Source organism: Carettochelys insculpta, chromosome 18, assembly GCF_033958435.1.
Source record: "Carettochelys insculpta isolate YL-2023 chromosome 18, ASM3395843v1, whole genome shotgun sequence".
In the NCBI taxonomy this organism is placed as follows: Eukaryota; Metazoa; Chordata; order Testudines; family Carettochelyidae; genus Carettochelys; species Carettochelys insculpta.
The window spans coordinates 24,023,868-24,047,822 of NC_134154.1; the positions used below are offsets into that span (position 1 = coordinate 24,023,868).

General features: G+C 54.5%; 1 protein-coding gene across 13 annotated transcripts in view; it reads left to right on the top strand.

Annotated features, from left to right (window-relative positions):
* The window catches only part of NCOR2 (nuclear receptor corepressor 2), a 446,369-nt gene extending 426,879 nt beyond the window's left edge, over nucleotides 1–19,490 (top strand). For 6 of the 13 annotated variants that reach the window (XM_075012373.1, XM_075012370.1, XM_075012376.1 and 3 more), the window contains exons 39-47: nucleotides 3,041–3,184; nucleotides 4,395–4,546; nucleotides 4,922–5,115; nucleotides 6,840–6,989; nucleotides 8,282–8,427; nucleotides 10,352–10,405; nucleotides 14,085–14,312; nucleotides 16,414–16,593; nucleotides 17,440–19,490. In XM_075012373.1, coding sequence (XP_074868474.1) covers nucleotides 3,041–3,184; nucleotides 4,395–4,546; nucleotides 4,922–5,115; nucleotides 6,840–6,989; nucleotides 8,282–8,427; nucleotides 10,352–10,405; nucleotides 14,085–14,312; nucleotides 16,414–16,593; nucleotides 17,440–17,615 — 1,424 coding nt within the window. In that variant the 3' untranslated portion in view covers nucleotides 17,616–19,490. The remainder of the gene's footprint in view (nucleotides 1–3,040; nucleotides 3,185–4,394; nucleotides 4,547–4,921; nucleotides 5,116–6,839; nucleotides 6,990–8,281; nucleotides 8,428–10,351; nucleotides 10,406–14,084; nucleotides 14,313–16,413; nucleotides 16,594–17,439) is intronic. The other 7 variants (XM_075012380.1, XM_075012379.1, XM_075012375.1 and 4 more) reach the window with 7 other exon arrangements.
* Nucleotides 19,491–23,955: the final 4,465 nt, after the last annotated feature.

The following is a 23,955-nucleotide window of genomic DNA, read 5'->3' on the forward strand; positions in this document are numbered from 1 at the left end:
TGCCCCTCCCCTTCTAGTAGCAAGGAGCCAGGACCTTTCCCACCTGGCTCTGGGGCCCATGATGGCTGTTGGCTTTCGCTGCTAACAGGACAGCTGTGTCAGGGAGAAATATGTGTTATGTTTGCACAACGTCTTTGAATTTGATGGGTCCCAAAGTGGTATATCAGTTGGTCTTTAAAAGCATGTATTGGTGCTTAGATGCCATGGTGACAGACACCAGAGTACACTGTACACCGGGATCATGTGGCTGCTACTGGAATGCAGCCACTTCTGGAGTGAAACACAGCAGATGCTTAACCCAGCACAATAGCTTAAGGCACAAAAAGAAGCAGAATATGTTTATCTGAGCAAAACTGCTCCTGGGGGTGGGTTTATGTTCATGCCTGTGTCCAGAGGGACACTTACGGGGACAGCTATGTTTTGGTCCAGGGCAGATCCCTGGGTTCCATTGATTTTTCTTCAAGACCTTGCTAATAAGCAGTGATACTTACCCTGGGGCCCTTTCGCCAGCTGCACGGGAGCAGAGGATGCCTCACTAGCTACGACAGTCTCACCTTTGGCTTTAGTGGGGGCATCTTTTCCTGATACCAGTAAGGCACATTAAAGCCTTTCAGCGAATACGTCCGGACAAGCGGCTCATCGGGAAGTTGTGCAGCGGCAGGATTTCCTCTGAGCCCAGGCACGGAGATTTGAGTAGCAATGCTCCACCCTACGTTGGCTTGAAATCCTGCGACTTCCACAGGAAGGATGAGGTGCCCCAGCCGACAGGCCTGACCAGCGGACGCTACTGCAAAAGAGTTTCCCTTTTATTGGCGCCTCGGCCATACTGTGACATCCTGTTGGAGCGTCCCAGACTAGAGGGGGACTGTGTTTCTGCAATGTATAGGCCACAGCTCAGGGCACAGTATCCTGGATGTTAAATCTTTTGTATTGATCCCTCCCATCTGCACTCACTGATCAGTGATTGGCCATTTGTACGTCTGCTCTTCCTCCGCCAGATGTGTGTGCACACGACCAGCTTTCTCCAAGCCACTCTCCTTTCTGGGTGTCACAGTACTGCACACAGACCCTCTGCCTCTGTCTGCTTCCCGCCCCTGGCTGCAGCCTTCAGGTAGATCCGACTCTGGCCAGCCAGGCCTGACCAGGGACATCAGCCCAGCAATGTCCTGTCAATACAGACAAGCCTTTGAGAATGCAGCGGAGACCAAGTGCTCCCAGGATTTCACTCTTTAGCTGACTCTTACCACAGCGTCACCGGAGGGAACGGGTAACTCAGCCTGAGAAGCCAAAGCACTAGCAGCAGTGAAGCCACATGAGAAGGGGAAAGTTCCATGATCCACTCAAGCAGGAGTGAGCGGAGCGACCCTTTAAAGCAGTCTCTGTGTCTGTGGGAACAGAATGGTTCCCGCTCAAGCCTTGTCTCTCCCCATGAGTCACTCGAGTCCATTGAGATCCTCTGTGTGCAGTGAGTGAGCCCAGCTTGGCACTGGTGCCCTACCTGCACAGGAATAGGTAGAGCGGGTCCCTAGCTACAGGGCCCAGTTCTGCCTGGCCACATAAAGAGAGTTGCCTTTGGTGTGGGCACGAGTGGATAACCAGTTCAGCGTGGCTCCCAGAGGGATCACGCTGGTGACAAGGAAGCCCTTGGTGAAATACACATGGGTCTCGCAGAGCCAGGAGGAGGAGGTGTGATTTGTCCCTTTGATAACGTCAGGAACTCAGTTCTGTGTTTGTGAAATTCCTTAGCAGAGAGGCCGTTTCCATCAGGCAGGGCAGGACTCCTGGTTGTGCCCTCAATCTGTCCTGTGATGCTGTGGAAGTCAGTCCCCATTTCCATGACTCAGTGCCACCAGCTGTAAGACAGGGCTCGTGGTGCTGGCGTGTTGCAGACTCTCAGGGTTTTTTACAGTTCTAGCAAAAGTGGATGTTCCATTTTACACTCCAGCTCCTGAAGAATCTCAATGTCCATTTACAAAAACACGAGTGTCTTGCCCCAGATGGTCAGATAAAAGCTCTTAAATGTGACTGGGGTGCCCGCCGGAGGCTTAGAAACCTAAAGGAAAATGACACAGAGCCCCAGTCATACTTATTAGTGTGTTGGGCTCATCTCATGACTTTTAAGCCAGTCTCAAGTTTCTGGAGTCACAATTTTTGAACATTCGAGGTCAGCAGTAGAGTGATACTGGTGTTTCTTTGAGAGCTGCCAGTGAAAATGCCATCAAGCACAACTATCATTTGCTTTTCACTGTGTATGTGGCTTTTATTTATTTATCGTGTTTCCCTGGTGTGGGAGGTGGGAATCCAGGCTGCTCATTTTCGCCCCCTGGCTCTCATGCCTTGAGCTGTGGTGTTGGGGTTTCCAGCTCAGCAGGAAAAGGCAAAGTTGGTTTTTCTTTTTTAATTGTAATTGAAAAGCCAAATTGTGAAAAGCAGCAAATGCAGCTGGCTGTTTCTCTCTCTGTTTGAATACATCCTTGCTGATGGTCAGCTGGTTCTTCTGATGGTACCAGCACGGTTTGGTGCACCTGAGGCTTTAGTGGCATTGCATGTGGAAGTGTCATGATCAGACAGGTAGGCGCCCCCTCTGCCTTTAATCTGGCTGGCTCGATAAATGACAGGAGGACAGCTGTGGTGTTACAGCCTTCAGCCATCCAAGGATAAGCCTGCTGGGAGCCCAGAGGTGTACTTGGGCAGCCAGCGTGCGCTTGGATCCATGCTGGTTGCGTTTGTGACCTGTGGTAGCTAGATGAAGCCTAGCAGTGTCTGCCTACCCAAGCTGCAGTCCTACCTATTCTTGGAGTGGAGCTGTACTCTGAAAGTCCCCTCTGATATGGCCTTGTCTGCACACCTGCTGAGAAGGGCTGTACGAGCTGCAGGCAGGTGGGCGCCTCCTGCAGCTTTAGCTGTCTGGCCTCTGATAGTTTCTATCACCTCCTTGCTGATTTGGGAGATCTCCCTGCAGCCATCGCCGCAGGACGTATTGGGTTAATCACAATGGAAGGAGCTGACAATATAAAGGCCCTGGTTTGCATTTCCCCAGGGTTCCCTGGATGCTACAGCCCTGAGGGCGTTGAAGCGGTGAGCCCAGTGACCTCGCCCAGCGGATCCCACGAGAAAGGGGCAAAGGGGCTGCTGGACGTGGAGAAGGGGAACGGGGAGCACAATGCGAGGCAGAAACCGCAAGGTAAGGGGCTCCCGTCGCTGCTTCCACTGCAGCCGGCCAAGGCAGAGCTGACATGGCAATGGCCCCCAGCACTGCCACTGTTCCTGCCCGCTGCCCAGCAGCACGTGTGAAACTCTGTCCCCTTCCTCTCCATGGGCAAGGAATCCCCCGTCCCTGTCCTGGACGGTTGGTGTGTCCCTGCCAGCTGGCATTCCCTGGACTCTCTTCTTGGGGCTGTGCTGTGGGCCGGGTCATGGAGTGGAGGCCAGTGATAGCAAGCAGAATGGAGGGCCCTGTGGGGAAGCTTTTGCCTTGCCCGCCACGGAGGATGACCTTGCCGCTGATTCTCTGCCTCGTCCCACGCTTTGCGTTTCTGCTGTGAGTCCTCCAGGGCGCGCGTGCAGCCCCTCGTGCGACAGAGCCCTAAGAGCACTGCGAGGCGTTACCCGGTGCGCACAATAGCAATGCCAGGCTGGCATCTGTCTGATAGGTGTGCAGGAAGAGCAGCTGGCGAGGGGCCGGGGGTGCGGTGCATTGGCTGGCTGTGCTGAAGGAAAGAGAACTCGTTCCCTTCAGGGCTAGGGCTAGGTGCTGGGAGGACAGACAGCAGGCCGAGAGGACTTGGCGGGTTGGATGGGCCCCAGAGGTAGCTGAGGGACCTTTGGCCCCTCTTTGCACCTACCTGGGCATGTTTGGCTGGAGCTGGCACCAGAGTTAGAAGAATAACCTTAGCATGACCCGGTGTCCCCTCTTGAGCCGATTGCTGACAGCAGACTGGTACTCAGAGCAGCAGCTCGGCCAAGGAGCGTCTCGTTAGCATGTTAACTACTGTTGGCAGCGTTACCTGCCCGGCGAGTAATGCTTTCCATAGGAACTTTCCAGAGCGTGCCCTAATGGCCATTCCTTGAGTACCTGTGAGCACTGCTGTGCCTTGTCTGATTGGCAGCTGTGGCCAGCCCCATTCCACAGCTGAAGCCCAGAGCACTCAAGTGACTTGTTCAGTGTTGGCAGAGCAACTTGCTGCCAAAGTGGGGGACAGAGCCCTGGTTTCTTGGCACCCTGTTCCTAGCTGTAACCCCAAAGCAAACATAGCCACTTGTGGCTTCCTTTAACCCTGTCGGAGCCAGTAGGTAGCACCGTTCGAAGGAACCGTTTGATTCCAGAGAGGGCCTGTCTGAGGGCGGAGGCGGTGATTGCCCTGAGTTGTCGTGACTGGTTTTTCCTTTCGCAGCCTCTCTGAAGCTGTCCGCAGCAGAAGCGGCTCACCCGCAGCACCTGCGCCAGCTGCCCGAAGTCCAGCAGTCCCTGTGCCAGCTGCTGCCGTCGGCCCACAACTCCAAAGGCCATCAGCAGCGGGTGGTCACGCTGGCTCAGCACATCAGCGTAATTAGCCTCTTTCTCCTCCTCCTGGCCAGTTGTTCGGGGCGGGGCGGCACTGATGGGGTCAGCCAACAATGTGTCAGGAGTGGAGTCAGGAGCCGCTGCGGCGCACCTGGGGAGGGCGGGAGGAGGAGTTGCCTGGCTCTGTGGCCACACCTCTGGCTGTTTGTTCCTGGAGGCAGCAGAGTGCTGCAAATCACTGTGCTCAGCCCCAGCAGAGAACAATGCTTCACTGTTGTCCTGGCCGCCATGGGTGCCTAATGCGTTTGGGAGGAGGGAAACAAGTAGGGGTCAGTCCGGAGGTGCCCTGCCGCACGAGCTGAAGCCTCGTGAAGGTTTGCTGATGGAAGTGCTGACTCCGGGGGTGTCTTCTTCTAGGAGGTCATCACGCAAGACTACACGCGCCATCATCCTCAGCAGCTGAACTCCCACCTCCAGGCCCCGCTGTACTCCTTCCCTGGGTCCACCTGCCCTGTGCTGGACCTGCGAAGGACGCCTAGTGAGGCTTACATCCAACCACAGGAGCTCGCACCGGCCTCCCGAATCTCCCCGCACAGTGAAGGAGACAAGAGGTGAGCTCAGCCTAGGAGTGGGGGACGGAAGCAGTGGGCACTTGAGCCCTTGCTGTGAGTTACGGCTCACACTTGCCCCCTGCAGCCAAATCTGCATGAAAAGGGAAGGGCGCCCATAAGGCATAGCAAAGAACAAGCCCTATTCCTGAGCTTTCTCCAGAGCTGGGCTGTTTCTGGCAGGACCCGTCTCTCCCTGCACCTAGTTCTCTCTGCAACCCCTGAGAGCCCAAACTGAGGCGAAGCAGACCCACCTTTTAGCATGTATGGCCAGAAGTAGCAGCTTTCTTACGCGGGGGTCTGGCTTTTGGTGTTAGGGTAACTCAGCATTTACTCTGCAGGGCGCTAGACTCTGCCCCCTGTTGGTTGCAAGTGCAAACAATATGCTTCATAATAAAAATGTAAAACTGAAAAACAAGGAGAAAATAATGGGAGCCAAATAAAAAAAAGTCTAGAGAGAGATCTGTTCCTCTTTGTCCCTGGCGACTGGCAGCGTTCTGGGCCTTCGTACCTTCCAGGCTGCCAGCTGTTTTAGTGCTTTCAGAGGAAGCAGGTGTGCCTTATCTTCATCTAGCCTAAAGGTGGGCAAAAATCACCCCCAAGAGCTGGATCCAGCCCACCAAGCATTTCTCTCCAGCCTGCCCAGCTGCTTAGCAGAGCGTGCCTACTTACAGCCCAGCATGTGTTCAGCTGCCCCTCCCGCACCTTGCTCTGTCTGCAGCCGAGCCGCTCCTAGATTCTGCTGCTCGCTGTGCCGAGGGGGAGGTGTGGGAGGGGAGAGGGAAGTGCTGAAGTCAGGGTGTTCTCCTGCCCTTGTACCGCATCTCTGCAGAGCAGGGATCGGGGAGAGGGAGGCACACAGCCGTGCTGCTCCAGTCTGGTGCGTGGATGGCGACTCACTCTGGAGTGCAGGGCTGGGGAGTGGGGAAACAGTGGGTGGTTCTCTCAGAAACTTCCCCAGCAGCGCATGCACACACACATTGTGTCACTGTCACATGTACCAGCCTGTGCCACACGCACACATCGTCACTGTCACACAGACACTGCAGCACACACTCCGTGTGTCAGACTCACACTCTGTCTCTCTCCGGAGCTCCCAGCCCTTCTGGCCAGGCCCTGCCCCTCCCAGCGAGGACCCGGAGCCTGCCTGGGACCGGTACCAAAATTGGTGGAGTTGCTCCTCTGAAAGTTATGGTCCGTCCCCGGTCTAGAGCCTTCCACTGTGTGTTAGCGCTGCAGCAACAGAACATGAAGGCTCTGACTCCGCAGAACCAGGGGCTGGTGCTCTGTAATGCCGCAGCTTTGATTGAGGCTTTCTAGAAGAGCTCAGATGAGGCTCGACTCGCCGCAGATGCAGGTTGTTGCCCCAGACAGAGGATGTGCTGACAGGACGCTTGTTCTCAGCCACAAAGTCTCAGGGCTCGTTCCTGTGTTGCTGCAGCAGAACTGTATGTTAGCGCCCGTTGCAGGATTGCGTAGGAGCTGCCTACAGCTTTAGGCTCTTCGTGCTTCGATGAGAGGTTCAGAACCACACAGAGCAGCACGCAGCTCGCACATGTGGGCCCTCAGGGTAGCAGAAAGGCCTTGGGCGGCTGGTTCTCCCTTCTCCGTGACGCTCCGGTTTGCAGAAGGGGTGTAATCTCTTGTTTTCCCTTCCCCCCGGAGCTGCTGTGCAGAGGTTCTGAGCAGTGTCATGGAATAACAGCATTTCCCTGCACCCTTCTCAGATCTCCTGAGCAAACCAAAGCCTCTGCAGGGAGTGCACCTGATGACTGCATTGAGCCTGTCTCACCACCAGAGGGCATGGGAGAGTCAGAGCACTCAAGGAGCAGCTCCTACCCCATCTTGTACCGAGAAGTAGAACAGTCAGAGCACAGGTAAGCTCAGAAGAGGGAACTATGACGCCTCCTGCCTGGCCAGGGTCCACCTCCCCGTGCATATTCTCCTCTGAGTCAGAGCTGGGCTGTCCCTGGAAGCCCAGACATTATGACATCCTGCGATCAGGCTGTGCTGCCTGCCCTTGAGCGCTCTGGCAGTGACTTGCTGGGCTGACTGCTGGCTTTCTTTGTATTGCTGCTGGGGTGGGACATGCCACCAAGAACAGGAATGAAGGGTTAACTCGCTTCGCAGACTCATCCCTGAGTCCTTCCCCACCCCACATCCTGTGGCTGGGGCAGTGCTTTGCCTTCCATCTGCTGCTCACCGTACGCAGCATCCGACCCCGGCCGTAAGGGGACAGACAGGGGCCAAGTGCTGTGCCCCAAGGTCACATGCAGGGGCAGGGGCAAAGAATAGAACCCAGGCGTCCTGACTCCCTCTCGTTCTGTCCCACAGCTCATGGCCAGTCTATCCTGGCAGCTCAGAGATCCTCTGCCCTTTTCCTGGGTCCCTCCCAAAGGGCCTTGCCATAAATCTTTCTGCTGCAGCCTTCAACTGAGCAGGAGGGATTCACTCCCAGGGAAGAGGATTTCAGCAGCCCGAGGAGAACTGGGTTAGAGCAGGCGTGTCCAGCCCGCGGGCCGCATGTGGCCCTGGACAGCTAGTAATGCGGCCCCACAAGATCGTAAACTTTTAACATTATTATGTGATTTATATACATTAACTATATTATATATTTTATATGTGGCCCAAGACAATTCCTCTTCACTCAATGCGACCCAGGCAAGCCAAAAGGTTCAACACCCATGGGTTAGAGCCTTTCAGTCTGCTAGGCCAGAAGTAGCAACGAAGGGTCCTGTGGCACCTTATAGACTAACAGAAAAGTTTAGAGCATGAGCTTTTGTGAGCACAGACTCACTTCTTCAGATGCTGGAGTTAACTCACGAAAGCTCATGCTCTAACCTTTTCTGTTAGTCTATAAGGTTCCACAAGACCCTTCGTTGCTGCTACAGATCCAGACTAACACGGCTACCCCTCCGATACTAGGCCAGAAGTGTTTTTCCCAGCTGAGAGACAATTTGTGGCCTGGGACCACCAGGGGAATTAGCCACACTGTATTCCAGAGCATTTGATCAGTCTCCAGTTGAAGACAACCTAGAAACCCCCAGTGTCTGGTTGGCCTGGAGGTTGGTTCGCAGGACTGGGTGACCAATGGGATAGGTGCTGTGTAGCTAGAAGGGAGTAGAGTAGGCATCTCTGCAGCCATTTCTGACAGCCTTTTGCTTCACAGGACGGGTTCCAAATCCCCTGGAAGCAACGCCCAGCCCCCTGCCTTTTTCAGCAAACTGACGGAGAGCAACTCTGCCATGGTGAAATCCAAGAAGCAGGAGATGATCAAAAAGCTCGGCACGACCAGCAGGAGCGAGACGGAGTACAGTAAGGCTTTCCCACGGCCGCAGCTGGATGGATGGGGCGGGGTGGGATGAAGGCACCCTGCCAAACCAGGGAAGAGGGAATTCCAGCGTGACCCTCTTTCTAACATTGCTGCTGTCCTGACGGGAAGGGACAGGCGGCCACCTCCCAGGCTTGAGCCGTCTGAGTTTAGTTTCTGCTGAGAATTTTCCACACCATGCTTTGTCCCAGCCACACCAAGTTCTGTCATTACCTACAGGTGTGGAAGCACAGCCTGGGCCTCTCCTGCGTAGAAGTGCCCTGCCTGTGCACTGTGGCAGAGAGTGCACGCAGGGGCTGGCCATGTTGGGAGGTGGTTTAGTTCAGTGTCTTTCTGACAGATGTATGCAGCAAGGAGGAGCAGGAGCAGGTTGGGCAGAACGAGGCTGGTGTCTTTGGAGTCACAGCTCTGTACTGCAATGGCCATTTAGGTCAAACCAACCCCTCCACCGCTGCAAGCCACATCGATAGTGCCGGCAGCTAGGCTGGAGGTCTGTGAGACCAATTTACCCCGAAGGTGTCTCCCAGGAGCTGTGCCTGTCAGTGGCGTTCCCTGTAAGCTGCTCGCTTAGGCGGCCACCCAGCTAATAAGCTGTGTCTCTGCAGCTGACCTCAAAAGGCAGCTTGCGTTTCTACTGGGGGTACACAGCCACACACGCCTTGGTGCACATAAGAAAATTTATTCTGCCCCGGATGGCAAAAATTAGAGGGATCCCATCATGCCTGTCAGTCCAGCGCCTCTCAACAGCACTGACCAATTCCAATAGGAACAAAATAATGTGGAGAATAGAGGAGTATTAAGAGCTATTGACGGTTTCAACGTGTGTGCAGCTGGGCTGAGTTCTGCCTCCTGAGGATGCATCTGTCAGAACGCCACTGTGAACCCACCATCGATATCAGTACAGCTCTGAAAAACACCCCACCTGCCTTGGGTTCGAAATTCAGCCCAGTCAGTAACAGAGTAGGTAGGGCCCTAATTTAATGTAGCTCAGTATTGTGCAATCAATGTTAATCCCGTCTGACAACAGCTGCATTGGTGGAGGACAGCTGAGCTGTCTCAGCCTGTGTATGCTGTTACCATGATCCCCACGGTATTGTTACGTTCCTTGGGAGACTTGAGGCTGAACCACATGCCCTTCCTCTGGCTTCCTTGACTGGGGGTGCAAACCCAGACACAGGAAACAGCTAGTGTTTGATGAACACTGCTGCTGTTCTAAGGAAGCGATACCCAAGGCAAACAGCTCAGCTCAGCTCAGCGGGAAAATATTGATTTAGCCTTTCGCCCTCACTGAACGCAGGGCCCAAAACCCTTCTCCAGTAATGGGAGCAGCAGGGGAGAGCTCTGGGTTTTGTGCCCCAGCGCAGGCTGCTGCAGGGCAAGCTGTCTGGGGCAAGGGAGAGGAAAGTGCACCCATGGACACCAGCGTGACTTCCTGGAGCTCTGCTGCGTTAGTGCTGATATGGCTAAAGCTGTGCCTGTGGGTCTCTCTTTCCGTCTCTGGTTCACTTGGTGACAGGAGCGTTCCCTCATGCCCAGACTGCCCAAAGTGTCACTCCTGGCATACCAAGCCATGTGAAAGGCCTGTACACACCAAAATGGTCCAGGGGCCCCTCTTGGAGAACCTCTGCGGCTGATTGCAATGGCCAGGGCTTGCTCTGTATGACGAAGTGGTACGTCCGGGGATAGCAGTAACAACAGAGAAAACTTCTAGTTCATCGTCCCGCTCACCCAGCTCAAACCTGGCCTGGGATTTTGTCAGTGTGGGCAGTGTAAGTTGAGTTCCAGTCCTCAAACCATATATCCCGTGATCCTCTGGGGCGGAGGAAGTGTTGGGAAGGAAGAGCTCCGTTCGAAGGTAACCTCCATGCACTTCTGTTCGTACTGAGGGACTTCTTTGTCTTCCTCCAGATGTGGGACAGCCTGGGACAGAGATTTTCAACATGCCAGCCATTACTGGACCAGGTAACAGTCCCGCTATCCCTCTGCCCCACGTCATGCTCTGCCCCACAGGAGAGGGGGTGCAGCGGGGTCTGGTGTCGTTCATTGCAACGAGAGCTGATCTATCTCTGATGGGAAAGGGGGAGGCTGGGGCGGGACTGTGTGTGTACTGCCCTCCTCTGCTTTGGAAGCTGCTCTCTTGGGCTGCAGGTGACAGAGGCCTCGTACTTTCACAGCCTGCAAGGAGGAGATGTAAATACTTACAAGCAGGGCGGGTTTTGGCCTGGGATCTGTGGGGTTGGGAAGAGACCACGTGACATCAACTGGGAGGAGGCTGCAAAGAAATGGTATCTTTAAGTGGACTCTTAGTGGCAGAGGGCCGGCAGCACATGGGGCTGGTGAGAGGCGTGAGGTGACAGTGCCAGTGGGCCTGTAAGGGCGTGAGCTGGCAAATGGGGAGTTCAGAGCGAGAGTCAGCGGGACAGGCGATGGGCTGGCTGCCGGGGTCAGTGGGTGAGGCTCTCTGGCCTCTGCTCCGCCGGAGGTCTGACTCGGAGATCATGCGGCTCCCATCAGGGCTTGGGCAGCTGATTTCGGGTCCGTGACAGTGCTACACTGCCCCACAAAATGCCAGCGCGACTGCCCTCCCTTCCTAGCAGACTTCTGGTTCTGTTTCCCCAGACCTGCGTCTGGCTGGAAGCAGAAAGGTGCCAGGTGGCTAAGTCATTCGATGGCTGGTTGGGCCACGTGGTGTCCCAGGCTTTCTCCAAGGGATGCTGATCAGGCACTGGCGTCTTAATGTACCTGTAAGGGGCACATGCTGGAAAAGCCATGACCGCCTGAGCCCAGAGGGTAGGAAAGAGGGAGGGAAGGCAGGCTCAGGTTCCTGTACAGACAAAAGCATTATGCGGAAACGAAGAGGCCGTCAGGTCACACCACCAGCTGCAACCATCGTGCAAGGTGCTGTACACGCCACAGACACAGAGACTGTCCATGCCCTGAAGAGCTTCTTGTCAAAATGACAGGCCCGGGGACAGAGTGATGGTGCCACAGGCTCCAGGGCTGAGACCTGAGGGGGATGGGGGGGATGGCTGCAGAGAGTCTTAAATAAGTGGCAACCTGGCAGAGCAAGCCTGGATCTTCGTGGCAGACCCGGCAGGGGCACTGAGGTTCTGCAGAGCCCAGCGCACAGTTCAGCTGCTGAGAGCTGCGTGTGTGGCGGGGGTACCAGAGCCCCCACTCAGAGTTCCCGTTTCCATCAGTGGGCCAGCCGAACGTTCCCTGTGGGACGCTGCCGTGGGAACACCCCCCCGTTACTGCCGGGCAGCGCTGGGGCTTTCGCAGGCGGTGGTTGTGTTTGGCCTCCAGGCTGCAGACCCAGGTCGGAAGAGAGCCCTGAGAAGAGTGTGGGAATCGTTTCAGGCCCAGAGTCCGAAAGTTCTGCCCGCCACCGGGCACGTGCTGTCGAGTAGTTCGGAGCTGCTGCGCCCGGAGGACAGAGGCTCTGGAAGTGGAGGGGAGGCCTGGGAGCAGAGCACTGTGTGGCTCCAGAGTCGTGTGCTTCTCACCCGCCAGCTCCAAGCCAATTCCTGGGGGTTGCAGAAGCCTCTCCCCTTCGGTGGGGGGGGGAAGCCAGCACGTCTCAAGCCATGGCCTGTGTTTCAGGGGCCTCAGGCCGTGCTGGGGGCACAGGCCCGGGTTTCGGTTGCAGCCCCTGGGCTGCTTCTCTCACAGGCCTGCTTGTCCCAGCTCAGATGTGCAGCTCCTCAGACTTGAGCGGCAAGTGGAGCAGGGCTCCTTTCAGCCGCCATCTCCAGTGGCTGCTTTTCTCGCGCGGGGTGTACGGATAACTGGCAGAAAGCCCTGTGGGATGTTATTGAGGCCTCGCAGAGGGAGTTTCCAAAAGGGATCAGGCCTGGGTAGAGCCTCGCATGGCTCCAGCGTCAGAGGGGCTGGATAGGAACGAGAGCTGCAGTCAGGACAGGACTCTTGGGTTCTTGTCCCAACTCTGCCACAGGCGTGTGAGGTGGCTTTGGCAAGTGACTTCACCTCACAGGGCCTCTCTCTGGACAGTGCCTGCTTTCCAAGGGAGCTGGGGACTTCCTTCTGAGCAAGTGTGTGCTCTGAACCCCTCCACCAAAGCGCACGGTCCAGACGCACGCGCTTCATGGGCAGACCAGTCTGGCATTTGTACCAAACCCAAACCTACAGCAACGGGGCCCTCCCAGTGTGCGGTCGAAGTACATGGACTTCAGCAGTGTTACTCCAGGGCCGGTCTATTTGGAGGAGGTTCAGAAATGGTTAAACTTCCCAGAGACGAAAACGGAGCTCTGTATACTTTAATGTGCACAGTCTCCAAGCCCCACTCTTGGGTCAAGAGGCAGGCACCAGCCGTGGATTTCCCCTCATCCCACAGCAGGCTGGGGAGGTAGGCCCATGGCCCTGGTGCATTCCCACCCAGTTCCTGTGTGACCCAAGAGCTCAGTAAGCCCCAGGTTTCTTTGGTATCTTTGTGGCAGAGGCTGCTGGGAAGGGTGGTACCTGCCTTAGAGAAGCTTCCTAACCTGTGTCGGTACTCAGGGAGGGAGGTGGTGGCCCAAGAATCAGTTTTAGACACAGCAATTCAGCTGCCTCAGCCCAACAGCCAGGCCAGGTGGGACCCGTTAGCTGTGACTGTGGAGCTGCGTGGGCTTCTCTGGGTCAGCAGGAGCTGGCGGGTGAGAGGGGAAGCGTTGTCGGCAGAGCCTGTGATGAAGGGTGGTCACGCTGATGAGCGAAGATGACTGGCCAGCCTGTGGGAGCGTCCGTGGGGCCCGAGCCTGTGTGCTGGGAGCTGGGGCAGCAAGACTCCCCCTTAGCAAGTGGGAGGAATGAATGTGTGCACAGCCCATTGCCACAGAGGAGAAGCGCAAGGTGGCAGGTGGGGAGGGGGCCGTGCCAGCAGCATTCCTGCTGCAACAGGAGACTAGCTTAGGGGGCAGATAAAGGGAACTGGGCATTGGATTTTCGTGCCTGTATTGTGACTCTGACGTTTTTTCCCTGGCTCGTTTCCTGTAACCGACACGCTGGGAATGACAGTCCCATGGCTGAGCTAGTGCCCGCCCAGCCCTGTGCGGCGCTGCACCATAACTGCATGGCTTCTGACGACTCACAAGCACTCCGACACATCCCTGCCGTTCTGCATCCTGTTCCGTATCGACACTTGCGGCTGGCGGGGTCCAGGCCCCGCGGGCGGCAGAGGGCACAGGGAGCCGGGAAGGAACTGAATGGCCAAGGGAAGGAGTCTCTCCTCTGGGCCTCCCCTTGCCTCTCTCCCGCATTGCCAGTCAAGGACAACCCTGCAAGACAGCTAGGCCGATTCTCCAGCCAGTCACTGCTCGGCCGGGTGCCCAGCAGGCACTGCCAGCCCCAAGACCTGCGCCCCGTCGCCGGCCGCTCCAGCGTAGGGCCTCTGTTCAGATTTTTTAACGCCTCACTCCCACCCCCAGACCTTTTCCTCCTTTGGCAAGTCGTTTTCTCCCCTCTCCCAGCCCTGCCAAGCCCTGGGGCGGGCGGGGGGCCAGAGTGCACTGCAGAGCTTAAAACAATATGACCAATTTTGTGCTTTGCAAGAATGTGCTGACTGTTTGTTTCTCCCCTTCTCCCTTGTCTCCTTCCCCCATCTCCTGCCCCTCACCTCTCCTTCCCCTTCCTCATCTCCCAGGGCTAATCAATTGTAGAAGCCAGTCGGTCCAGGAAAATTCCAGTACCAACATGGGGTTGGAGGCAATAATTAGGAAGGCCCTAATGGGTAAATATGACGAGCAGTGGGAAGAGCGCTCGCCTCTCAGTGCCAATGCTTTTAACTCTCTGAATGCCAGCCTGAGCGTGCCCGCTGCTATGCCCATAACCTCTGCTGATGGACGGAATGACGACCCGCGCGCCTTGCCAGGTCTGCAGCCCCTTTCCACCTGTGCCGCGTTGTTCGCTCCTCCCCGCTGACCCTTTTTGGTTCTGTGTTTTTTCCGTTCCAGCTGCGTCAGTTTGCTGATTAATCCCAGCCCCTCTCACCTGAATGGCGTAGCGCTGTTGCTTTCCTCTAAACCACTGACCGGCTTCTCGCCCTTGTTTAATCTCCTTTCTCTCTTGTGATGTGAAGGTTGATTTGGAAAGACGCTGCCGAGAAATGCACAAACCAGCGCCAAGCCTGGGCTAAGGGCCTGTTTAAGCAAGGCTCATGCGCTGTCCTGCTAAGCAGTTAGATGCCCGTCGGGCACTGTGGGCTTCCATTAAAGCATTTGGTTGATATCCCACTAATAAGTGCTTTGCTAAGTCAGGGCCTGAGATTGTATTGCCCCAAAGAGCTCCTCGCCCAGTGAGAAATCCACGCTCCTCGGGGGGGGAAACAAATAAAACCAGCTCTTTCAGACCCTCACGCGCCAGTGTGGCATCAGGGAGGGACATCTCGGGCACTGGGAGTAGAGCCATGCGAAGTTTTCCCTTCCCCTCCAGCCCAGGTGTCCTAGCTCAGGAGGCCGGGCTGTGTATTAACCTTCAGGCCAGGGGAAGGGTCTGGATTCAGAGGGCAGCAGGTGAGCGCTGCAGAGAGCACCCAGCTGGGTTGCTTAACCTGCTCCCCTCCAGAGCCCCCAGCTGGAGGGAGATGCAGTGTCAGGGAAGCTGAGAATGGTGGGATACGGCAGGGCGGCCTCCCTGCTGAGGCCGGGTGACGCTGGCCTGCTGCTCCTCCGGCCCCACCAGGAATCTGCCCTCCCAGGACGTGCTGATGTGGCTGGCCAGCCCGTGCAGCAGGAGAAATGCAGGATTGTACAGTGCCAGAGACCATCATTCCCATGAACACCGGGGTGGGGAATCAAATGTGGGCAGGGCAGAGTCAGCCATTCCCCGTCTTGGCCACGCCCACAGGTCATTGGCACGAAGCTCCAGGTACCGAGCCCCTGAGCCACCTCTTGTCCCCGGCTGGAGGCAGGGAAGTGGCTGGGAGCCGCGCTGCTCTCAGGCAGGGCCAGGCAGAGGTTGGGGCCGAGGGCAAAGTCTGAAGGCAAGGCCTGTGCCCCTTCCCAAGCCATTGCCCTGGAGATGAAGGGGGCTCGGGTGGGAGGCTTGGAGAGCGAGCTCCCCCGCAGGGCTGGCCCCAGCTCCCTGCTTCAGGCCTTGCAGCCCAGTGTCCAGGTCACAGCACCACTCCAAGTGCTGCCCTATCAGGACAGGGGCGGCCAGGCATCGGTTGAGTGAGCAGCCTTGCAAACCCCTGGCCCAGGCCGTAGTGCCGCTCAGAGCCCGTGGGCGTGAGGCAGCAGTGCGTGGGCACCTGTTCCTTCTCCTGCAGTCCTCCCCCTCCCAACTCACCAAAGGCCCCAGCGTTGGGTTGGAGGTGTTCCAGGAGGCACTCCCCACCCTGCGCCGAAAGGCAGCAGACCCCTCTCAGCAGCCCACCTTGGGCCAGGCCCTTCAGCCTGCCCCCCTGCTGGATACAAGCTGCTGCAGCTTGCTGCCAGGGAGCCCAGCAAGGCCATGCAGTAGTGTTGGAGGGTAAATCAGGGAAGCATTGGGCCCTCTGAGCCTTTTCATTGCAGCTGCTGTAGCATCTGTTCCAGCAGAGGGCCGTGAAGTCACTGGGCCTCTTAGCAAAGGGCTGGTAGTTTGCTGGTAGAAGGCCCTGAATACAGCGCACTCTTGTAGCCTGGCTGGCCGGGAAGTACTGCGAACTCTGTTCTGTGCCATTCCCACTGAGACATCTGCCGCGAAGGTTAGCGGACACTGAGCTTCCTGAACCCCTCGTGGTACCTGTAGGCAGCCCCGCGTGCCATTCTGAACATCCGAGAGGCACAGAACAAGACCCTAGGGACTCAACCAGAGACATTAAAAAGGGGCCAGACCTTGAGGAGGTGCTGGGCACCCACCCTTGGAAAATCAGGCGTCTTTAAGGCATCGGTAGTCAGGCCCCCAGACCCGAGTTGCTGTTGCAGCCTGGGGCGCGTGGCGTGTCGTTCCAGCGATTGCTCTGAACAGCAGGGTGCTTCTCTTTGCAGGAGGAGGAGGGAAGCCAAAGATTACCGCCAGACCCAACAGCCGCAAGGCTAAGTCTCCAGCACCAGGCCTGTCCTCCGGAGAGAGACCACCATCGGTTTCTTCTGTTCATTCAGAGGGGGACTGTAACAGGAGGACGCCGCTAACCAATCGAGTCTGGGAGGACAGGCCTTCGTCTGCAGGTATCGGCGTGCTGCCTCCTAGGGCTTTAGGGTGCACTCTGCCGGGTGAGAGCCCCCGAACACCCTGGTGAGCGGCAGCACACTCATCCCCTGGGGAAAGTTGCTGCTTATTCTACCTGGGAGACACGCTCTCCCCTCCCGCCCCCACGAGTGAGAAGCTAGAACAGAGAGTGAGAATACAATGAAAGCACGGTACCAGCTGTGCACCTGGAGCCTGTGCCAGGGCCTAAAAGTTCCCAGTCCGAAGAAGGAGCACGCGAGTTTCCCCACACAGCTCTGCCAGTGCACTTCACTGCTGACCGGTGTTCCACCTAAGCTGAGCGCCTGGGCAGCCACCCAAGAGAAATTCAGGTGCCGCCCAGCTGATTAGCAGGGTGCCCACAACTGGGAGCTGCCAGTAGCGTACATTTCTGCTGGTGGTGCACATCCGCACTTGTCTCAGTGCGCACAACAAAATTATTCCACATGTGGATGGCTAAAACTAGAGGGAATCCTGCTCCTGATCTACCAGTCCAATCCCTGAGCCATCCCCATGCCCTGCCAGGGCACCGCAGTCCTGTCCTTTTCCATCCCTGATCTGCAGCACCCTTAGCTGCTCCTTCCCTGAGCCCCACACAGCTGTGCCAGTTGGTCTCCCTCCTGACCCAGAGGCGCTGCTGCTCTTCCATTCCTGGGCCTTGCGACCAGAGAGAGCCAGCTGTGCTGAATTGCAGAGAGGCTCTCTGAGAAGGCCAGAACCCAGATTTTAACATCCGCCTGGGGGGCTGGTGATAACGAGTGAATTTCCCACCGTGGGTCACCTCTTGGACCATGCTGAATTGCTTCTTTTCTTTCATCCCGCTGCAGGTTCCACACCCTTTCCATACAATCCACTGACAATGAGGCTTCCAACGGGCGTGGTGACGGCCCCGGCGCCTGCCTCCATTCCACAAGGGAACTCCAGCGGCCAGCACCACACCTGGGAGGAGGAGCCCAAGCCCCTGCTCTGCTCCCAGTACGAAACGCTGTCAGACAGCGAATGAAAGACCAGACAGGAGGGCAGGAGACGAGCAGAAGAACCAGCCACGTGGGTAGCCAGCTGGCCAGGGTCAATTCCGACCATATCAGTCCCCGGTGCTGTCCGCCAAGAAGCCAGCGCAGCCCTTTTTCCAATCGATTTCTCACATCAGGAAATTTCTGAACCCTCTTCAGTCTAAAGCCTTAAGACAGCCGGATGGAACCCAGCCTAGGTCTCCTTCCAGCCCTGGTGTCCTCACACGCCAGCTGCAGCCTGTGAACAGCTGGTGGGAGGGGGGCAGGGCATCACCTGATTAATCACCACTGGCAGAATCCCAGATGTTTACTCTGGGGGGGCCAGCCGGTGCTCTGGTTTTTCCTTTCGATCCGGTGAGGACGAGGAAACCCCCACTGGGAGGAGCCTGGGTGCATGTGCATATACCATGTGTGTGCATCCAGGCGTACGCACACACACAGCGTGTATTCTCTGCCTGCACACCTGTGTTGCCTGCTATCGAGTACTTGAAATAGGATTAGACTGCCCTTCCCCGGCCTCCAGGTTGTTCCATACGTTGATCAGCACATGAGCTGTGCCACTGAATTAGGAAATCAAAAAGGGCCCCAATTTGTTCCTCTTGGGCTGCTTGGGATGTTCCTTCTTACAGCCATCCCCTCCGTGGGATTTACGTCCCGAGCAGCACCTCGGCAGATCGGGCCCCGGAAACAAATAAAAATGGGGGAGGGGAAGTAGGAGGAAAACTAGGGATCCATTATTAAAAAACAAAGTGCTTCTTGAGACAGAAATCCTGGGTTTATATTGTAATCAAAAGAAATTTCCCCCTATTGTGGTGCATTAGTCTGCAGATGAAGGGACTCCGTCGCTTTAAGTGCATTGTTTCCTGAATGGTGAGCAAAAGCAATTGTAAATGATGTATTGGTCTACAGGGTATATTTTTGATACCTTCAGTGAATTATGTCAAGATGTTTGACGCGAGGAAGGACTTAAACCAGTATTACATGCTGCTTTCAGTCTCGGCTCCTGGAAAAGAGGTTCTGTTATTGCGTGCAAGATTTGACGAGTTTGTCCATTGTATGGAAATGTAAAAAAGGTCTCGTTGATCCATCGCAGTTGTCTGTACGTCAGTAGAATGTATTAACTTAGTTTAAAAAAAAATGTTGCCACAACAGCAGGGCCTCCTCTTTATTACATATACTGCTCTTAAGCCAAGAGGGATTTTCTTCCCCTTGCAGAGGTTTATTCTTCAGCGTGGCGAGCTGAAGTGAGCCTTTCAGAAGACATTGTCCATGTTTTTGTTTGCAGCAGGAGGGAATTCACGAAAAACTTAAAATGTTTGTATTGTGGGGTTTTTTTTTTTTGATGCACACGAAGGTTCTGCTTCGTATTATTTTTCATTCCATGATGTTGTATCATATCCGCAGTTACGCAGTTCAAGAACAAAATATTAGACTTTTGTTTGTGCTTTACTTCTGCTTTCTCACTTCGGGGATTTGGGGGGAGGCAGAAAGGGTGTATTAAATGCTTTGCATTCCGCATGCTAGAGGAAAGAAAACCGGGACAGGCTTTGTGCGTCTTCCTTGGCCTGTTGGAATAGGCAGCTGCTGTGTTACTGGATCTCTCTGATCTGCCAGGAATATTTCCCGATCAATGGGTTGGGATTTTTACACTGTCCCAAGGGTGAGTCTTATTTCAATGCAACAAAAAGATTGTGTGTGGCGGTTGGTTGTTTTTTGAGGGGCGGAGTTGGTTTTGTTTTGTTTTGTTTTGTTTTGAACAGTGTGCAGGTTTTTAACATTCAGAGAAGGCTGTGTCTTTTCTTTTGCTCTTTTTTTTTGTTTTGCCAATGCACTAAATATTTGGACGTGTTCATTCCCTGGGTGCTGCTGGTGGTGTGGTCTAGCTCAGAAACAGAGAAGTTGACAGCTGATATCTTGGCTGTAATGTGTTATAAAGAAGTCATAAATTCTACTGAGTTATGTCCCAATTCACCTCATCTTTCCTCTTTGTAGCCCTTTAAAAAAATTACGCCATCAGAACAGCCTAGCACCGCAGTAGTAGCATGTCGCTTGCCAAAAATGCTTGACATTTTTAAATGAGTGGTGGACTCACTTTTCACCCCAATGGCTGCCACAAATCCAGCCCATTTCTGAGTCCACCAGAAGAGAAAAGTGTGATTTGTCACAAAGCAGGCCCCATTTGCAGCTAGCTCGAGCCTTGAACTTCTCACTGTAGCTTTTTTCTGTTTGCATAAAGGAGCCAAGCTTTGTCAGCCAACCTTAGACTAGAGCTGAGCTGTACCTGGGCCCAGATGACAGCAAGAGGAAAGTGACCTTCCGCTTCAGAAAGAGAGACAAGCTGGGTGCAGGGCTGGCTGGGATTCTCTTACCGCGTTGGCTGGTCCCGAAAGGCATCCATCACAAGGTGTCAGATAAGTGAATCATGGGAGAATTTAGGCTGGAAGTTTCAAAGGGAGCCTAAGGGAGTTAGGCACCTGGCCATCATTGATCGCCAGTGGAAACTTAGGAATCTTAATACGTTTAAACTTCTTTGCCGATCCTGGCCCAAGCGCCTCAGTTTTGCTGACAGAGTTCCTGTGCCAGATGTGCTGGTGTGTCTCACCCCGTGCCAATCACCTGGCTAGAGCAGTTCCACATCTGGCATTCCCGTCCCCCACCCCATTCTTCCTCAGGAAGGCCTGACCCTCACCTCCCAAGTCCATGTGAAAGCCCTTGGATGGTTGGGGTTAGACCCTGGGGCATCCTCCACCCTCAGGAAGAAAAGGAAGCACCAGAGGAAGTTAAAATATAATCTCGCAAAGTGTCGTACAAATGCATGCTGCTGTGCAATCAGACATCCCAGTTGTACTTGGCAACCCTGGGTTGGGAGAACACATCTGGGGTCGGAACCAGAAAAGGAGGGATATCTAATGGGGAGGCGGAGGACTTGGAACGTCTCCCTTTCAATGTCACAGATGGACCCAGCCGTTCGCCTCTGCAGCCCCTCAGCTGCTCCCCTTTCTCATTTTACATTTGAGGGCAGGTTCCAGGGGTTGGCGGGAGGGTCATCTTGTTCAGCGCTGGCCACTGTTTCATTCCACACTTTAGCCCCAGAGGTTGGAGGCCTTGGAGCAGAGTGAGGCTGTCAGTGACTTAACTGAGTGATAAGTCTTGATTCATTGGTCTCTTTCATACCAGGCACTTACTGCACGCCAAGGGCTGAGTGGAGCTGAAAGAGAGTGACCCTCCAAAACCACTCAGCAGGACTGTTCTTAAGAATCTTTCAATATTCCTGAGACTTTTAGTTAATTTGGGTTCTCTCAAGCAGTGTTCATCTTAGATGGGTGGACGGACAGACCTTCTCCCTTGGCTTCTGTGGAGCCTGGCCTTTGCTCAGGGGGTGTGGGACGGGGGCGTGTTCTTTAATCATTTGCACTCCCCTGCAGGAGAGGCAGCCAGATGACCAAAGCAGGTTTACCCACTGCCCAGGAATAGGGGGTGGGTCTCTCACAGCCACATGCTTCAAGCCTCTGTAGTTCTGTTCTCGTGTTCACTTTCCTTCTATGAGGTGCCTCTGGTGCCTGAAATCCGTTACCTACCATGTCAGCTCCCTGCTTTGCCTGCTGAGCCTGACCACCAGTGCCAGGTGGGGTGATGAGAGAGACACACCAGATTCACACTATGCAGGCAGCTGCAGTCAGGGCTCTCCAGTCATCTGGCAGGCGTCGCTGCTTTCCCATGCCAAGTGGTTTGGTGGCACCTTTTTCAATGACAACTGCAGAGCCAAGGCTCAAAAATAACATTGTGCCCCTCTGTGCACAGTGCCAGGAAGCATCTAGTCTCAGTGCATCCACGGAGCCCCACCCTGCTGAATGCAGACAGGCAGTGCCCAGGGGTCACCAGTGACACTTGCTTGGGTTGAACCTGGGTCTATGAAAGCCCCTGGTCTCAGATTTATAGCCTCCCGGTTGGGCTAGAGTCCGAATCATTCTGGCTCCTTGTTTGTCTGGACAGCTGCATGGTAGAAGAGAAAGGCCCCTCCAAATCACACGCCCTCCATCATCACAATGCAACCCTCCGGTGCGGCTCCTTCCCCACCCGGCACAAACCCAAAAGCGAGTTGCCAGAAATAACAGCAAAACGTCCCAGAGCCGCACGTGCCTAGAACTTCTCTCAGCACCCTTGGTGTGTTGGATCCAGCATCACGGAGTCAACGGCAGCGCCTTGCCCAGCTGGAAATGGGGCGGGTTGGTAAAAGTACATACACTTGGAGTAGTCACTGTTCCTGGCATCTTGAGCCAAGATCCTCAAAGGTATTTAGCCACTGAACGATGAATGAAAAATCAAGACCCTGGTATTCAGCATAATGGAGGGTTCGAATAGGAGAGGCAGACCCCACAGAGAATGGGTGGATGATACAGTAGATTGGTGTGGCGCTCGTCTACAGAAATTAAGCCACTTCACACCGGACAGGGAAAGATGGGAGGGAGACATTGGACACCAACCGGTGCTGAGCCCATGGTTGATGATGATTAACCACTGATTTCTGTGGAGGAGTTAGGAGCTTACGTGCTTTTGAAGGTCTGGGTCATAGGGCTTAGCTTTCCTTTCTTTTCAGTAGGTGAGACTTCCCCAAGGGCAGGATCACATCTTGTACCTCACGCATGGCATTTGGCCCATCTGGGACCCAACAAATTCAGTGAGTAGGGTTAGACCTGAACTAGTTGTCCAGCATGAGCTGTTTTTGTTTGATCCCATTGATGTCAGTGAGTAGAGAAGAGGTCCCACAACACCATGCAAACAGTATTTAATTGTAGAGTTTCTGGTGGAAATTAAGTCATTCAGGTCCCATTGGTGACTGGGACATAAATGTTATGTATGTTGTCAAGAAAGAAGATGGAGAGGTGCTCTCACTGGGTGATCTGAAATAGAAACAGAGAACTCAAGCATTCTGAATCATATTCTGCATCACTGAAGACTGGTGCTTTATAGACTATTTCACCATTACAGTTCTGAATATGATCCGGTCTTCTGCTCAAAGCTGCTGAAACAAGACACATTGCGCTTGGAGAAACTAAGATTTCAAAACTGTATTCCCCTCTCCTCCACCCTCCACTCAGTCTTTGATTTTTCAAGGGGCCGTTCCTTTTAAGAAACTTTCCTCAAAGTCCCTGGCTATCCCCAGAGGGCCATTGGGTCCATGGTATTAGTCTAACGGGGTTTACTAGTACTATGCCAAGCAGTATGGCAGAAACCTGTTGCTTTAGGCTTTGGGGATGCAGCACTTAGGACAGCTATTGTAAATATGCTGGCTGCTTCTGCTGTTCATTTAACACGTTCTTGCTCACCCACATGGGTGTCTTTGAGTACAGGGGAACAATGTCTTCTCCAGAGTTTGAGGATACAGCCACGTGTACATTCCACACAGGAATTCGGGAATAGCTGTTGCTTCAAAAACAGGTACATCCTTGTGCCCAGATACGGTAAGTCAGTATATGTGTGTGGGGGGAGGGGGGATGTGTGTGCACGCGCACCTAGACTGTGTGGATAAGTAGATCTCTGTATGCATGTGTGTAGGCTTGTGCACACACATGCTTTACTTATGCCTGGGTCGCTGTATTATCATATATCCATGGATGTTCTGAACTCACAAGCTGGATTTTGGTAGATCCAGCTGACAACTATGCAGCCAAGTTCAGACTAGCAACTCCCATCGACTGCGGCTTCCATACAAGGTAAGCACTGTCTGCATTAGCTGAAAGGAAAGACATCCTTCATATGAAACCACCTGCATGCTCTCGGTCAGATTCTGGTGACATATGTCTCTCCGCTACCGGCTATGGTTCTTGTTGATCCTACAGTCCAAAATGGAGATTGTTACACTATGGAAAAAGAAAAGTTTGAAGTTAGTGTAACCAACTTTGTAATTTGTACAAAGAGACAAGCAAAAGAGATAAAAGGACAGTTTACGGCGGGGCAGGGGGAGCTATCTTTTGTGCACCCAAATTGTGCATAGCTGTTCTGTGCAAGATGTGCGATAGACTGGACTGTATATAGACCTGATGAGTTGTAAATACTGGTGTGGTTGCTATAAAGGGTTGGCTCTTTTCTACTGAAGGTGAAATTTTTGTTCACTGTCATTTTGCTCAACGTGCCTGCTTGGCATTATGGGTAGCAGGGTCCGAAGGCGGCCTTACTGCTCAAATAAAAAGGGAGGTGGGTTCTTGTGGTCACCTGACTTCTCCAGAGAGCACTAACCTCCAGGAGGGCCACACAATTGTGACACCTGGGTAGACTTTTTTAAAGAGTTCACTGTGAGTGCGACTACACTGGGATTGCAGCTCCGGTGGA